The following is a 16,194-nucleotide window of genomic DNA, read 5'->3' as shown; positions in this document are numbered from 1 at the left end:
TAATGTCTATACTAATATTTCAGCATATCTTCCATGGATTCACCAAATTATTAGAAATATTAAGTGAATTAATAATTGTGGTGGATATTGGTGAATCTGGGTCAAGTTAGTTTAACAAGTTCAACCTGCCACAGGAGCTACTGAATTAGTTCTACTCCGCCATCACTGAATCTGTTCTCTGCACATCTATAACTGTCTGGCTCAGCTCAGCTACCAAATCTGACCTCAGAAGACTACAGAGGATACTCCAGACTGCTGAATGAATCACTGGCACAACCCTCCTTACTCTACACGAACTGTACTCCTATAGAGTGAGGAAAAGGGCTAGCAAAATCACTCTGGATCCCTCAAATCCCGCACACTCCATCTTTAAAATGGTGCCATCTGGTCGACGCTACAGAGCATCAGAATGGTCAGACACAGGAACAGTTTCTTCCCTCAGGCAACCCATCTCATGAACAGATAACGTGGAACACACAACATTATTATTATTATGCATTGAAGAGAGCCACGGCCCTGCTGCACCGGAAGGGAGAGCCCTGTTCGATGCTGAATAGGCAAGGAGATTTGTAATGACAGCTGGAGGACCCTTACTTTGACCAAAGAAGCAATATCTGGCTGCATTGGGAAGGAGAACCTCTGATTAATCAAGTAAAGAATATGATTTAAAACGCTGATTTTTTTTTCTGATCAGGACTACATGGGCTGCCTTTATTGGAGTGAAGTTGATCATACCTGATGTAATTTTTGAAAGAGTCTGACGACCAACAACCGAGGGCCTCTATCTGATTTTGTGAGAGGCACTTTTTAGCTGCTGAAGTTGCTGGCCCGATTTGAAATGAGTGGCTGGAAAATTTTCTGTGGGTGAGCCTGATTGAGCAAGGATCATGAGAAGAAGTAACACAAATAATATCTTCTTACTATCAGTGTTACTGACATCACAGGCTGAGTGAAAAAAAAAAGCTTCTGGGCAGCTCATTGTCTCCACCCATCATTATATAAATATATTGTCCATCAGTAAGAGCCTACTGTAGCCATGATGACCATCATCTCTCTTCTCCTGCTGACCTTTCTGCTGCCACACCTGACCTTCACTGGTGAGACTGACTATATAACAGCACATTTTATTAATTTGTATCTGCTGAATAAGCTGACTGACAACAGTCTCTCTCTTTCAGCTCATGTGAATGTGGGTATAGTGAACGGCACAGAAGCAAAACCACACTCCAGACCTTTCATGGTTTCTCTTCAGAAGAACTGGCGACATACTTGTGGTGGATTCCTAATTTCTGATAGATATGTTATGACCGCTGCACATTGCTGGAAGTAAGACTTCAGTTTAGTCTAAACTGCAATAATGAGTCAAAATCGTAATATGACAATAATAAAGGGAAAAAACTTCTATTATGATGGTATTGTTCATAATACTAATATGTCTTTTCTTACACAGAAATGAAAGCCTAACAGCTGTGGTTGGCGCACATGAGCTAAGAGAGAATGAAGGCTATGTCCGCATTGGTGTGAAGTCTTACCACATGCATCCTGACTTCAACATGAGCACTTTGGAGAATGACATTATGCTTTTGAGGGTAACAGTAGTTCAAATGACTGTTATTAAATAATTAGTCCGAATGTCTTTTAATGATGATAACGTTTTGTATTACAGCTAGAGAAAGAAGTCGAACAAAACAAGAATGTCATGAAGATTTCCATACAAACAGAGAAAGACATTGAAGCTGATTCTGTTTGCCGTGTTGCTGGCTGGGGAAGACTGAATTTTAAAGGGAAAAAGATTTTTCATCTCATGGAAGCAGAAGTGAAGATCATGAATAACACTGAATGCAAAAATAAATGGAAAGACAAATTCTCAGTCTCAGAGATGATGTGTGTCTATGGAGATGGAGGAAGCTGCAGTGTAAGTAAAAACATTGTCGAATTGAGACCATCATTAGTGAGAAGTACTGTATCATTTCAGTCATGTGTTGATCTGTGTTTCTTCACAGGAGGATGGAGGAGGTCCTTTGGTTTGTGGAAACACTGCAGTCGGTGTCACTTCCTTTGGTGACCCAAATATCTGCAACAGTCCTGAATTACCTGTAGTTTATATAAAGATTTCACCATATATTCCATGGATCTGCTCCGTTATTGCAAATGTTGAGTGATTTTTGCAATGAAACAGAATTAAGTGTTTGTTTAATTGTTCAATAAACAAACTGTGTGTCATGCATCGTTTGTAAGTGGTGCTTATTATTGCAGCCCTATAAAATAATAGTAGTCTACTGATAAGGATTCAAGTAACTAAAATCCAATCCGCCACAACAGTATCCAAGTCAAATAAATGCTTCATAATGATAATCATGATTGTCATCATAGAATTGGAAGTGAAATGTCTAGACGTATCAATCCTCTTATTTCTACAGTGGTCATACAATGTGTTTGCACACTTTCTGACACTGAAGTGATTAAAACTGAATGAATGTGGTTATATTAGATGCAGAATATCACACCAAGTAGCATTTGCAATGTCACTAGGCCTAACATTTAGACATTTTGTCTTTCTTTTGGACAGTATATCTATAATATTATAACTGAAAATTTATCAAGCTTCTTTTAAAGTAATTTGGGTAATAAAGTGTTTTGTGCTCAAATAAATACATAAACAAAATAGGCAAACAAGCTTGACAGCCACTTGGTTTGGTATTTTGTAACATAATGCAAAGACATTAATACACATTTTTTAGACGGGATCACTGAATGTGAAAACAGCTACAGTTGGTAACGGGGCAGTCATCACGTCAGTGAAATTTTGAGGGCGAAAACAGCCATTGTCTATTAATGTTAAACTAGATGGAATTCGAAAATGAAGCTTATTGAAGGAATTAACATGAATCGGAACAACAGAATATACCATAGACAGAAGAAAACCAAACACGTAACAGCCAGAGCATGAACATGACCAGACAAAAGGAACAGAGCTGAACTTTGTAAACGTTACAATATGCACACCTGTCGAAGATTCAATGCTTTGATAGGATGAGCCTGATTCGACTACCAATCTCACAGTCGAATATTCACAGAGGTGTTATTAAACCAGGATCATGCCATTTTGGCAAAACAGGGGTGATCAATGTCTGATTTCAACTACCGGTTTTGTCCTAATAAGTTAATATACAGCCTATTATGATAATTCTGTAAATAAGAATGTGCAAAAGAAAGAAGCTTTTAATAAACATCTTTAACGTGCATGAATGAATCCAACCACCCTGTGACAGATTTAAAGAGCACCTATTATGCCCCTTTTTACAATATGTATTGCTATACTTGGTTGACCTCCCAGGTGGCAGTATTTGCACCTTAAAGGGTCATGAAACCCAAGACAGCAGAGGAGTTTGTGTTACACATCATAGAAGACAATGTTAGCATCTGATAATTTTAGCTGTATGAGAAAACTGGTAAAAAAAAAAAAAGAAAAAAAAAAGGCCAAAGCCTTTTTTGCATTATTTTCATCTTCTGGGTGTAAAATAGGGCTGTAGATATGGAATATTTTAGTAATCAAGTATTCTACCAAAAATTCCATTGATTAATCGAGTAATCGGATAAAATGAGTTTTTGCTTAATTAAAGTGCAATATTAATTATGCAAGAGAAAATAAGACTCATGGGTCTCTTAATATGAACAACTAAGTTTCCTTTTTTTAGAGAAAAAAAAAATATATATTTTTAAATGCATAAAATGCAATGCATACATCAAAAATAATTTAAATTTAAATGTAATGATTACCCATTGTTTCTCTGTCTGTACTTGTACTTTGAACAATGACAATACAATTGACAGATTAATTTAGTGCATTTAAGTACCATTCAGTTGGGGTTTTAAATAAAGCATTTTCTGTGATGCACATTAAACATTAAACACATAAAACATTAATTTAATTTAACTATTGAAAATTAAGCAAACTTAACTTTTTGGTAAACAATGGGGATTTACTATAAAAAAATGGAACAAATGTTGTGGGGTTAAACCTTTAAAAAAATTATGTTTGATTTTTTATTTAGTAGTAGGCTATGTACATTCTGCTGAACAATAGTATTACGTATCTGGCAAATAATTGTCTTTAAACTAAACCAGACTTTTATTTTGACTGGTTGACGTACCTTTACAGTTCTATGTATGTGATGTGACGCTAGTTTTACTCAAATCAAACGGTCAAATGCTCATGAACTGACTGTCAGAGCAGTTATGGAGATGTTGTTCATGTGTTCACGTCCTTATTTAGTGAGACTTTACATTTGCCCGCGCCCTCAAATCAAAACACTGCTGACTCCTTGCAGAATACGATTTCGGACACATCGCTTGTGTCTCCTTCTGCTTTGTGGGTGACGTAAACGCACTGTGTAACATTAAAAACATAATTGCAAAAGAACCTGACGTGAGATTTAAAATAAATTAAAAGAGGCTTCAAGGCAGAGGAATTTGCTTTCAAAAGCCTCTGTTTCCAGAGTCCATACTACAACGGATAAACAACATCCCAATTTATCCACTCTGGAGGCGGTTTAAAAAAGGCCGGAAGGCCAATACAAGAGGAAAAAATGCACGTATTAAAAACAGGAACGTATTAATGCGGACAAGGCTTGAGCAATTGTCAAATCAGCCAACCAATTGCAAAGCTGGCAACACAGTAGGCTACCCAGACATTTTTAGCTTGCCTCTTCAAATGTTACTTACCCTTCTACTTTCCCGCAGCCAACAACTACAACAGCCGAAGAAAGCACAAAGCTATTTTTACTTTCAACACTTTACTTTCAACACCCAGTATTTCCATCCTGTTACTTCTAACCCCCTTTTTTCTTTTCAGTGTCCTCCAGCTCACGTAGCAGACATTAGCATAAGGCTACCTCTGCTAGCAGTGCAGGCTACACAGGTTCTTCAAGACATCACACACCTCAGCCCTTTCCCACGACCCACAGCTACAGCAGCTGAAGCAAATGTGAGGCCGCCTCCATTCATAAACACGCCCACAACTCTTCTGCTCCCTCATGCTACTAACCATTTTTCTGTTCAGTGGCCTCCAGCTCCAGATTTTGGTCGCATGGTGGGCCTCCAGCTCCAGATTTTTGGTCACATGGTGAACCTCTCCGTCCGAGTTATGTTGCATGCTCTAGGGCGGACCCGGATCTCCCTCCCGGTGGAATAGAGCTGCTGACTCCCTTCGGTTGCAGTGAGAGCCCTCTATCAAACGCATCAAACCATGCTTTGCATTTAGTCGCAAGGGGGACTCACCCTTCTGGTGCAGCAGAGCCGCAGCTCCCTTCGGACGCAGCAAGAGTCCCTCCACCAGTCGTCTTTCATTTAGCGTCAATCAGGGCTCTCCCCTCCGGTGCAGCAGGGCCGTGGCTCCCTTCGGTCACAGTGTCATCCCTCCTTCTGTCATTTTGTATCATGCCGTGTTCCTTACGGCAGACAGGGCTCCCACTCCCAATGAAGCAGAGTCACGGGCTCCCTTTGGATGCTGTGAGAGCCCTCCGAGGCATAAAACCATGCCTCTTATCAACTCGCAATGTGGGACTCCCCCTTCCGTTGCAGCAGAGCCACAGCTCCCTTCGGATGCATCAAGAGTCCCTCTATCAGTCACGTCTCTTTGCCTTCTCAGCATCGGACTAGGGCTCCTCTTCCGGTGCAGCAGACCCATGGCTCCATTTGGTTGCAGGGTGAACCCCACCATCTAAAATATGTTGCATGCTCAATGGTGGTCAGGGCTCTCCCTCCCGGAGTAGAGCCACTGGTTCCCTTCAGTTGCATTAGGAACCCTTCATCCGACACGCCAATCCCCGCCTCGAATGTCATTGCCTATTCAGCACCTGACGGGGCTCTCCCTTCCGGTGCAGCAGAACCACGGCTCCCTTCAGTCACAGCGTGAACCCCCTGTCTGATTTATGTCGCATGCTCAATGGCGGCCAGGGATCTCCCTCCCGATGGGGTATAGTCACTGGCTCCCTTCGGTCGCAGTGAGAGCCCTCCATCAGATGCATCAAACTGCACTCAGGGTTCACGGGCTCCTTCGGATGCTGTGAGAGCCCTCCGAGGCATAAAACCATGCATCTTATCAACTCGCAATGGGGGACTCTCCCTTCCAATGCAGCAGAGCCACAGCTCCCTTCAGATGCAGCAAGAGTCCCTCATTTTTGATATCTGGCATCGTGCTCCTCTCATAGCAGCACGGAGGGCTTGCCAGTAAGATGTTGCAAGCCGTAGCTCTCGTCGAACTCTGCACGGGCTCTCCTGGTCGCTCTGTGCTTTTCTCTCTTCTCAGAATGCATATTTTGGGGGGCAACTAAATTTAGCTCTCTGACTGCTGTCCAATGCCTTTAAGCTTCTTTTGGGGAGTTCTTTGGGTTCGGGCTATGCTCCTGGCCAGGACCCCTCCCCCAGGACAGCACGCCAAAATATGCTTACTATTCACTTTCAGATTAGATGTAAGGGTTAACTCGTGAAATGGGGTTTTATTAACAAAGTTCAGGAAGAGCACGATCAGATAATCATCCAAATTGGCACAGGTGCATCTCATTTAGCTAACCATCTTAACTACCACAACAAGTGTATATATATCTAGCCTTCCTACCTCCTGTCCTACGAAGGTTTTTCGGCATCCCTCCTCCACCCCAATTTCTCACTTCTAATCTATTTTATCCCAAATTAGGGGGAGTTATTTGGGTTCGGGCTATGCTCCGGGCCCGGACCCCTCCCCCCAGGACAGCACGCCAAAATATGCTTACTATTTGCTTTCAAATTAGATGAAAGGGTAAACTTGTAAATTAAGTGAGCGTGTCTGCTACTGCACTCTGCAGACGCAGGTAACGTTACATTAATTGATACAAAACAAAATATATATTAAGAGGCAGTGTAGAGAAAAATAAATCTCTGATAGCTCAGGCCATGCCCTGAAGAAGGCCCCATGCCGCTACGCGTGGGCATTTAAAAATTGTCCATTTAGGACATGCCATTTTTGCAATAAAGACATGTTAATTATGGAGTGCCTTGGCTATCAGAGATTTCTTTTTCTCTACACTGCCTCTTAAGATGTTCTACCTTGGACCGAAGAGCACCCAAATCAAACTTAAAAGGGATTGAGCACGCCATTCATCTTGAATCTAAACAAAATATATCTTATTATTAAAATATAATTTAAGTATTTATTCAGGAATTATTTAAACATAAAAGTATTAATATCAGAAATTGATTTGAATATAAAATTAATAATAAAATAGCCTCTGTAACATTATTGCTCATGTTATACTGAAATGAGAAAGCTTAACTTACCATGCATTATCTTGGAAATAAAGCTTTTTCTTTAAGTCCGTACTGTGTGCAGTCAGTTATTTCTCTGAATAAATTATGATGTGTATATTTTTTATGTCCTGATTGAGTAGCATCTTTTTCAGCTCTCTAGGATTGTGCAAATATGTTTACTAGCATTACCTTTCCATGTAAAATGTTATGTATATGCTAAATCAATCATTAATTTAACCACCATTTAAATCATTACATGCTTCAAAACTAATGTGGTTAATGAAATCCTTGTTGAAACATTTGCTGTAAGCCTACTGTACGAATAAAGACACTTCAACACAATTACATGAACAATGAATGACTACAAGGCGAATGATATGTGTAACTGTTGTACAAAGCATAAATCTTCAGATTTTGGAATGAGCACTTTGGCATTTGCTGAGGTCATGTCCATCTGATGTTCATCATGTTCATCTGATGTTCGCTACTGTAATGAATATAACTTTTTAATAAACAGGGGAAGCTCCCGAAAAAAAAAAAAAAAAAAAACTGTTTATGCCTAGGGTGTTTGCATTGTAAGAATATACAGGGATACTTCAGATTTAAAAATGCAGACTTGTTAGGTGGTTTTCTCATTAAATTTGTACTGTATTCTGTATTGGAATAGTGGGAATACCAATCCACATAGCAAACGGACTTTGCCCAAATGTGGCTATAAGCTGACACTGCTGGCCTCCTGTCAGAAATCTGGGCCATGTGTCACAATGACGGCACGGTGGAGATCCAGCAAAAAATATGAGGGCCGATTGTTGGTGGGAGGAATGTGGCCTAGTTTAGTCTGGTGATATGTGGCCCAAATCAGGCTTAGATCTGGCAGCATATTATGTGACCCATGTTAAACGAGATAAATACAATATTGCATGATAATGTTTAAATGATCACATACATTTTAATGAAGTGTAGTATTGTTTAAATATAATCCTTGAAATGGCAAGTCAAAACTGAATTAAACATTATCATTTAAAAATTAAGCAAATTAGTCGAGTCCATTAAACTGTACTTAATTAAAATTGTATTAAATGTTATATTATTTTTCTTGGTATATATAATCGTATAATCCTTACATGAAGAGAGAGAGAGAGATCATTTAACCATTATCATGTAATATTTATTTTGTTTACCATGGGGCACACACTGATCTATAATAGAGAGTGGGGTCACATCACTTTTATTACCATAATGTGATGCACAAGCATGAAATAAAATGATCATGAAAGTGTCTTATTTTTATTTAATTCCTCTGTATCCATATGATGATTAGTGTAAGGAACTTATCAAAATTCAAACCATTCATAGGCGATATGTATCTCCTTCTTCTGTGGCTATTGTAACTACTAAATAATTTGCCATTAAGAAGTTTTACAACAAGTTTTATGGCAGCGATATCAAACGCTCATTGGCTCTCATCAGTTCTTGTCATAGATTGCGAGATGCCGTGATTCCAGTGATGTGTGTTTTGAATGAGAAACGCGCACATTGAGGGAATGGATTAACTTACTGTGGTACTGCTCTTTGACACATTTGCAATAAATTCTTGATGAAGTTACATGTGTCTATCTGTTACATTTCTATTATAGACTGTATACTTTATACACTCACCCTTTATTGGTATTTACTATTATTAATTATTATTATTAGTAACCAATTATTATATTGGTATTATTTATAAAAATAAATAGAAAAATCAATGCAATAAGTTTATTATTTTTATTATTGTAATAAATAATCTGATTTTCAGTTTAATGTACTTTATTGGCAAATGTTTGTGTGTACATTACCCAGACAACAGTTTCGGCCTGCATGGATTTCATGGATTTCACTACGTTGCTGATTGTTTTTTATCATTTTGATGCAGGATAAATAAGGGCAATCTGATGCAGACCGATTTCTCCTTCCTTCTTCACTCTTAGAAATAAAGGTGCTTCACGATGCCATAGAAGAACCTTTCTGTCTAACTGGTCCCATAAAGAACCTTTAACATCTCAAGAACCTTTCTGTTACACAAAAGTTTCTTTATTTATGAAGATTATAAAAAGGTAAGAAAGAGGTGGTTCCTAAAAAAAACTTTGACTAAATCTGCCCAATCACGGAAAGTAGGGACACAAGTCGGTTCTTGGACATTTTAAGTTATTCACAGATTCTGAAAGTGTAGTCTCCAAGCTTTCCAACGATGTGTAACACATGGAAATCTGATAATATTTGGAGAAGTTGTGGCCAATTAAAGTAGGCACGCAAAAAAGCTCAAAAGGGTGAAAAATGGCCTCTAAACATTGTGCAGTTCTCACCTGTTCTCACCTGCTGGGAGTGACAATAGGGCTCATTTACATCTCATTTAGATAAGCCATACCCCCTGTAAAGCTTCCCCTGTAAAGCTGCATGGTTGCATAGCAACAACAGACACAACAGGTTCTTTTTGGAACCAAAAATGGTTCTTCTATAGCCCCTTTCACACTGCACGTCGGACCCGCAATATTCCCGTAACATTGCCTGGTCGCCTTCTGTGTGAAAGCAACCACGTCCCGGAATTGATTACCGAATCGAACCCGGGTCGGGGACATAGTAACATTGCGGTAATCGATCCGGAACGAGCGCTGTGTGAACAAAAGCCAGATCTAATTCGGTATCGAAGTGATGACGCGCGTTATCGCGCGACTCTTTTACCGGCTGTTTTGAAGGAAGATCAACATTCGCGACGAAAACACATGTGCAAACTGTAATGAAGCAGAGATCAGTTAGTTCCTCACTTTCCGCGCTGACGCAGAGATCGTTTGCTTGCTTCAGTGAAAGTATAACGTGCCTAGCGTTGTCGACTCGTACATTACACGTCACGCGCTGATGTCACGTGTCGTTACGGGATCTTCAAGGGTTGTGTGTGAAAGCACGCACATATACCGGATCATCACTGGCTGTGTGAAAGTGCCAAATCTAGCAACCAGGGAACAATTACAGGAACACTTTACCGCTGTATTTGCCGGAATGGCAGTGTGAAAGGGGCTTATGGCATGTCTCGAATAACTGTCACGGGCCGAGCCAGGGGTGTGGAGGCACTCCCTGTCGGCCGACAACCCCACTTCCACCCTTCTTGAGGAGCTACCCCGCACCAGAGAAAAAGCGGACCACAAGAATTCAAAGTTAACACATTTATAAATTTAAAATAAATGTCTCTAAAAGCGGTATGAGCTTCCTCCCTCCAGGTTGAGTGACTGGATGTGTAGCTCTAGTTCCCCTTCTCCACTACCAACACAGTAAGGTGAATACAGCCTGAGCAGCTACACTGCCAGATGGCGAAGGCTTGATGGTAACTCCGTTCTTTGAGTCCTCAGGCTAGATATCATCAGCGACTATCTCTGTTCAGTGGGGTTTCAGCAACAATTCAGTGACTCTGCAGGGCTTCACACAGATTCAATATGAGTGGTCGAGTCAATGGATACTCAATTCCATATGTCACGGGACCTACAACGGTAGCAGATCGACAACAGCAGATAACTCACTTCAGTAACTATGCAGGCTTTTCACTAAACTCAGACAGAGAGAGAGGAGGTACAAATAGGTCACAGCTTTAACAGGCTCTTCACTGAGCTCAGACAGAGAGGAAGTGAGGTACATATATTTCACAGTGTTAACAGGCTCCTCAGCTTCACAGCTTTAACAGGCTCTTCACTGGATTCAGACAGAGAGAAGGGAGATAATTATACTTCACCGCTTTGCAGGTTCTTTATTCACAGCTTTAGCTGATGCTTCATTCAGGGCTCAGACAGAGAGAACAGAGGTAAATACACTTCACCGCTTTAGCGGATTCTTCATTCAGAAAGTGGACGGTACATATACTTCACCACTTTGCAGGTTCTTCATTCACAGTTTAGTCAGGGATTATAGGTTGGTCGCCCGTACACTCTGCAACATCCCACACTCGTGTATACACTTCAACACACTCAATTCACACGTGATAATTGAAACGCAGCACAGCATCCACGAACCTTAAATCCTTAAGGTAGAGTGCGGGCCCATACGACAGTCTCAACCAATGAACTCTCCGTATGCTTATACAAAACAGAACTCTCACTACAGTGTCATTTCCAAACATCCATCTCCAGTTCATTCCTCGCTGTGTCACTACTGCGTCTCCGCGGATTCCTTCCTCTTCTCTTCCTCTGTCTTCACTGATCCTTCCTCTCTCTTTCCTCCATCTTCACTGATCCTTCCTCCCTTCTTCCTGTGTCTTTCCCAATCCTTCCTCTCTCCTCCCCTTCTCTTCTTCTTTTTAATGTTTAACGGCGGTTGACATCCAGCATAATTGGTGCATTACCGCCACCCTCTGCTCCGGAGTGTGGATCAGAAAACAGGTTCACATATTAATTCACCCCATTCCCTCCTACTCCCCAATCATATAAATCCACACACTTCACCATTATTCTACTCTATTATATTAAAAATAATAATAATAATAGTTATAACCTTCCTCAATACTCCTGACTCTTCACACTCTATTATAAACCCCTGTGTCCCTTAAGAAACCCATCAGAATTCTGGTCTGTGCCCTATGTTGAGTGCTCAATAGCCCTTTTAATGTCATTTCCTGAACCCGTCTCTCTCAACTTATTCCTCATCATCTCTCTCTGAACATCATACCTGCTGCACCTCAAGACCACATGCTCCACTGACTCCTCTTCCTTGCACAACTCACACAATCCCGTGTCATGTTTACCTATTAACTTTAGTGTTTATTCCCCTCCTGGTCCAATCGCCTGCTTACATATTTTCTTCTCGCACAGCTTCCAGCAATTACCCTCATTATCCTCTTTTCCAGCATATTTTTCCTGCTTCTGCGTATCTCCGGAACCGGGCTTGTGTTACTCTGGAAGTGCTCCCCACCACAACAACAACCTCGGCCTATAGTTCCAGCCTTCATCACTCTGTGACATAACCTTTTGAAGCACATTTATTTTAAGAGTGTTGTTAGGTCATGGAGTAATGATGACTGAAAGACATGATGCTGTAAGTCCCCTTAATCAGCACACAGCAATTAGGCATTCTTAAAAAAAAAAAAAATTCTGATTAGATGACAGACATCCTAAACTGCTGATTTTTTTTCTGCATGGCCAAAGTGAGTGCAGGATGGTCTTGACCTCATTACCAGTTTGCAAAATTGATTCAGTTACTTCGAAAGAGCTTTGCACACTAGTACAGCAAAATAATTAAACACCACAAAGACACCAATCAAGCAAATAAATATAAAAATGACAAAATATTTGCATTTTTTAAACAAAATGATCTTTTATTATCTATAAAAATGATCTTACTCTTGCTCGCTCATCAACATACAAAAATGAACCCACAGACTCACACACAGAAACCTATTAGCTCTGTGCACGCTATTTAACTACTATTAACTAATGAAAAACATGACATTTCTAGGAAACAAGACAAGATGTTATAGATAGATAGCTGAGTGGTTGAGCTATCTGTCTATGGGATCTGTTCATGAGCCCACCCAAATATCTTAATCAGAACTTCTAAATAAAGACAGCATTAATGTTTATTAATTTAATTTGGCAAATAATGTTTATTAATTTAATGATTTTTTTTGCATTAAAGGCAATCTGAGGTGGGCTATTTGATGAACATTTTGAGAAAGGGCTCAATACTGCTCCAACCATTAAAATAGCACCAGAAAAGTGCTATATTTTAGGAGTTTTATTAGCTTTTCTGACTTAGAAGATTAGACTGAAAAGTGAAAGTTGTGACATTTGCCAAGTATGGTAACCCATACTTGGAATTGGCGCTCTGCATTTAATCCATCCAAGTGAACACACACCCGGAGCAGTGGGCAGCTATAGATCCAGCGCCTGGGCAACAACTGGGGGTTCAGGGCCTTGCTCAAAGGCATTACAGCCATGGGTATGAAGGGTGGAAGAGAGCGCTTTTTGTTCTGTTTTGTTTTCTAGTGAAAGATCTGGAGTGCAGGCTGGCCATTTCAGTATCCGGATCCTTCTTCTACACAGCCTTGATGTTGTAAATGATGCAGTATCTGGTCCGGCATTTTCATGTTGGAAAATGCAAGTTCTTCCCTGAAAGAGACCACGTCTGTATGGGAGCATATGAAGAGTTCCATCTGAAATTTTCATCTAAAATGAATTTTTTGAATTTTAGGATTTTTATCAGGCTCCAATATTTATGTTCAGTTATTTCACTTTAATAGCCTGGAAAAGGACCTGCACATTGCCATTAAAGTAAAATGACTCAACCTAATCATAGGCGCTTGATAAAAATCATAATTTTAGATAAAAATTTCAGATGACACTTAGAGGCTTTTGCATCTGAACTCTTCATATGTTGTTCTAGAACTTGGATATACTTTTCAGCATTGATGGTGCCTTTCCAGATGTGTAAGCGCCCATGGCACACGCACTCATGAAACCCCATACCATCAGAGATGCAGGCTTCTGAAGTGAGCACTGATAACAGGGTGGCGTTAGCGCAGTAGATGTGACACACGTCTGTGGTGTGAGAGACCCAGGTTCGAATCCACTGTGAGACACCAATGTGTCCCTGAGCAAGACACTTAACCCCTAGTTGCTCCAGAAGCGTGCAACCTCTGACATATATATAGCAATTGTAAGTCGCTTTGAACAAAAGTGTCAGCTAAATGAATAAATGTAAATAACAACTTGGATTGTCCTTGTCCTCTTTAGTCCGGAAGACATTGTGTCCCATTTTTCCCAAAAGAACTCCAAATTTTGATTCGTCTGACCACAGAACAGTTTTCCATTTTGCCACAGTCCATTTTAAATGAGCCTTGGCTCAGAGAAAACGCCTGCGCTTCTGGATCATGTTTAGATATGGCTTCTTTTTTGACCAATAGAGTTTTAGCTGGCAACGGCGAATTGCACGGTGGATTGTGTTCACCGACAATGTTTTCAGGAAGTATTCCAGATTCTATGTTGTGATTTTCATTACAGTAGCATTCCTGTATGTGATGCAGTGCCGTCTAAGGGACCGAAGATCACGGGTGCTGAATGACGAGTGGCAAGGCAAAGATCCTTTTAACAACAGTATCTTTACTATGAGACATGCAGGAGTTCAATACACAGTGTACAAACTTCAACAGCGTAGCACCAACTAGCGCATGCGTATAAGCAAGCTGGAGGATAGTCCGCTCAGATTTAAAGCTACAGAACACTACTATGTTCTACATCCTCCTTCTTTAACTTTGACAGTTATTCCTTAATGAACAGTTTCTTATATTAAAGTTAACTCAAAGGTTTTTTTTTTTTTCTCATAGGAAACGCATTTAACAGATTACTTGAGCTGAGAGTAAAAAGGCAATTAACACAACATTTGTTAAGTCACATTGTAACATCAGTTATAATGTTAACATTTATAAATTGAACATTTTGTTACTGAATTACAGAACTTTCTTTTCTGTCTTTCTTTTTAAAATTCTTGTTTTTCATTCCAGGTACTTTGGGTTTGGTTTGCAAATGCGACCTGCTCTGGTCACATATGGAGCTGTAGAAAGAACTTTTGTTGAATGTTCATTCAGGGGTTTCTTCTCGGTTCCTTGTGGGGTGCATTGTTCTTTGACCTCACTTGGAGTGAAGAATTTGTGCTTAGATTCAGTAGAGGGGGTCTGAACAAAGGGAAGCAACATTTCGCTGTGGTCTAACTTTTGTGGTGGTGGCTCTGGGACAGGAAGGATATGTTTTAGATTTCGCCTGTATTCTCTTCCTTCAACCTCCACAAGATATGATCTTGGTTCATCGCAGAGCTGTTTGACGAGTCCGATTTGGTCATGGCCTTTTGACGTTGCAAGTCTCACCACCTCTCCTTGTAAGAGTGGTCGGTGAGTTCTGCTAGACTTGTCATAGTATGCCTTTTGACAATGTCTCTTTTTTGAGATCTGATTCTTGACAGCAACGTTATTCTTTGAGGCTGGCACCAGAATGGACTTGCTGATTGGCAGAGATGTGCGCGTCTGTCTCGACATTAATCTCTCTGCTGGTGAACCCAGTGTCTGGTCACGTGGAACATTTCTGAGGTTGAGCAAGTTTTGAAAAACATCAGAACTGTCCCTCTTGGATTTCTCCATTAAATGTTTTGCACTCCGCACTGCCCTCTCGGCTAGTCCGTTAGCTTGTGGATATTCAGGGCTACTAGTAGTATGTGTAAAATCCCAAGCAGCAGCAAATTCTTTGAACTGTTGGCTTGTAAACTGGGTACCGTTGTCTGAAAAGACTTTGTGCGGACTCCCATGAACTGAAAAGTGCCTTTTGAGTTTTGTGATTACTGTGCTGGAGGACAGGTTATGAAGCAGATCAATTTCGAACCATCCCGAATTTGAGTCAACTAGTACGAGGTAGTGTTGACCATTCCACTCAAAGATATCCGTAGCCACACACTTGACCATGGAAGATCTGGGATGTGATGTAAGTGTAGAGGCTATTTTTGTTGATGGGGTTTCATATTGTTACAGACAGAGCACGATAGTACCTCCTTTTCAATGTCTTTAGTTAAAGAAGGCCAGAATACAATGCCCCGTGCCCTGTGTTTGGTTGCATCAAGGCCTTGATGACCTCTCTGAATAATGGTGATATATTCACTGCGTAATGATTCTGGAATAACCGTTCTCTGTCCCTTCATGAGTATATCTTCATCGACTGTGAGCTCATCCCTGAAGGGAAAATACTCACGAATTTCCGCTGGCAGCTTTGATTGGCTACAGGGCCACCCTGACTTGATAATACTGCCGAGACGTTGAAGGACTGGATCCTGTGCAGTAAGAGTTTGCAACTCCTTCAGTCTGGAAGATGAGATGTGTTGAACTGACATAACTTCGAAGTCAGCTCC

General features: G+C 40.5%; 1 protein-coding gene across 1 annotated transcript; it reads left to right on the top strand.

Annotated features, from left to right (window-relative positions):
- The first annotated feature begins 1,036 nt into the window (after nucleotides 1-1,036).
- On the top strand, nucleotides 1,037-2,220 carry LOC113040082 (complement factor D-like). Its single transcript, XM_026198333.1, has 5 exons — nucleotides 1,037-1,097; nucleotides 1,179-1,326; nucleotides 1,451-1,589; nucleotides 1,667-1,915; nucleotides 2,004-2,220. Exons 1-5 carry the CDS (start codon nucleotides 1,037-1,039, stop codon nucleotides 2,160-2,162), a joined length of 756 nt encoding a protein of 251 aa, XP_026054118.1. The 3' UTR covers nucleotides 2,163-2,220.
- Nucleotides 2,221-16,194: the final 13,974 nt, after the last annotated feature.

Source organism: Carassius auratus, chromosome 22 (assembly GCF_003368295.1).
Source record: "Carassius auratus strain Wakin chromosome 22, ASM336829v1, whole genome shotgun sequence".
Classification (NCBI taxonomy): Eukaryota; Metazoa; Chordata; class Actinopteri; order Cypriniformes; family Cyprinidae; genus Carassius; species Carassius auratus.
This window is presented reverse-complemented; position numbering and strand designations above follow the sequence as displayed.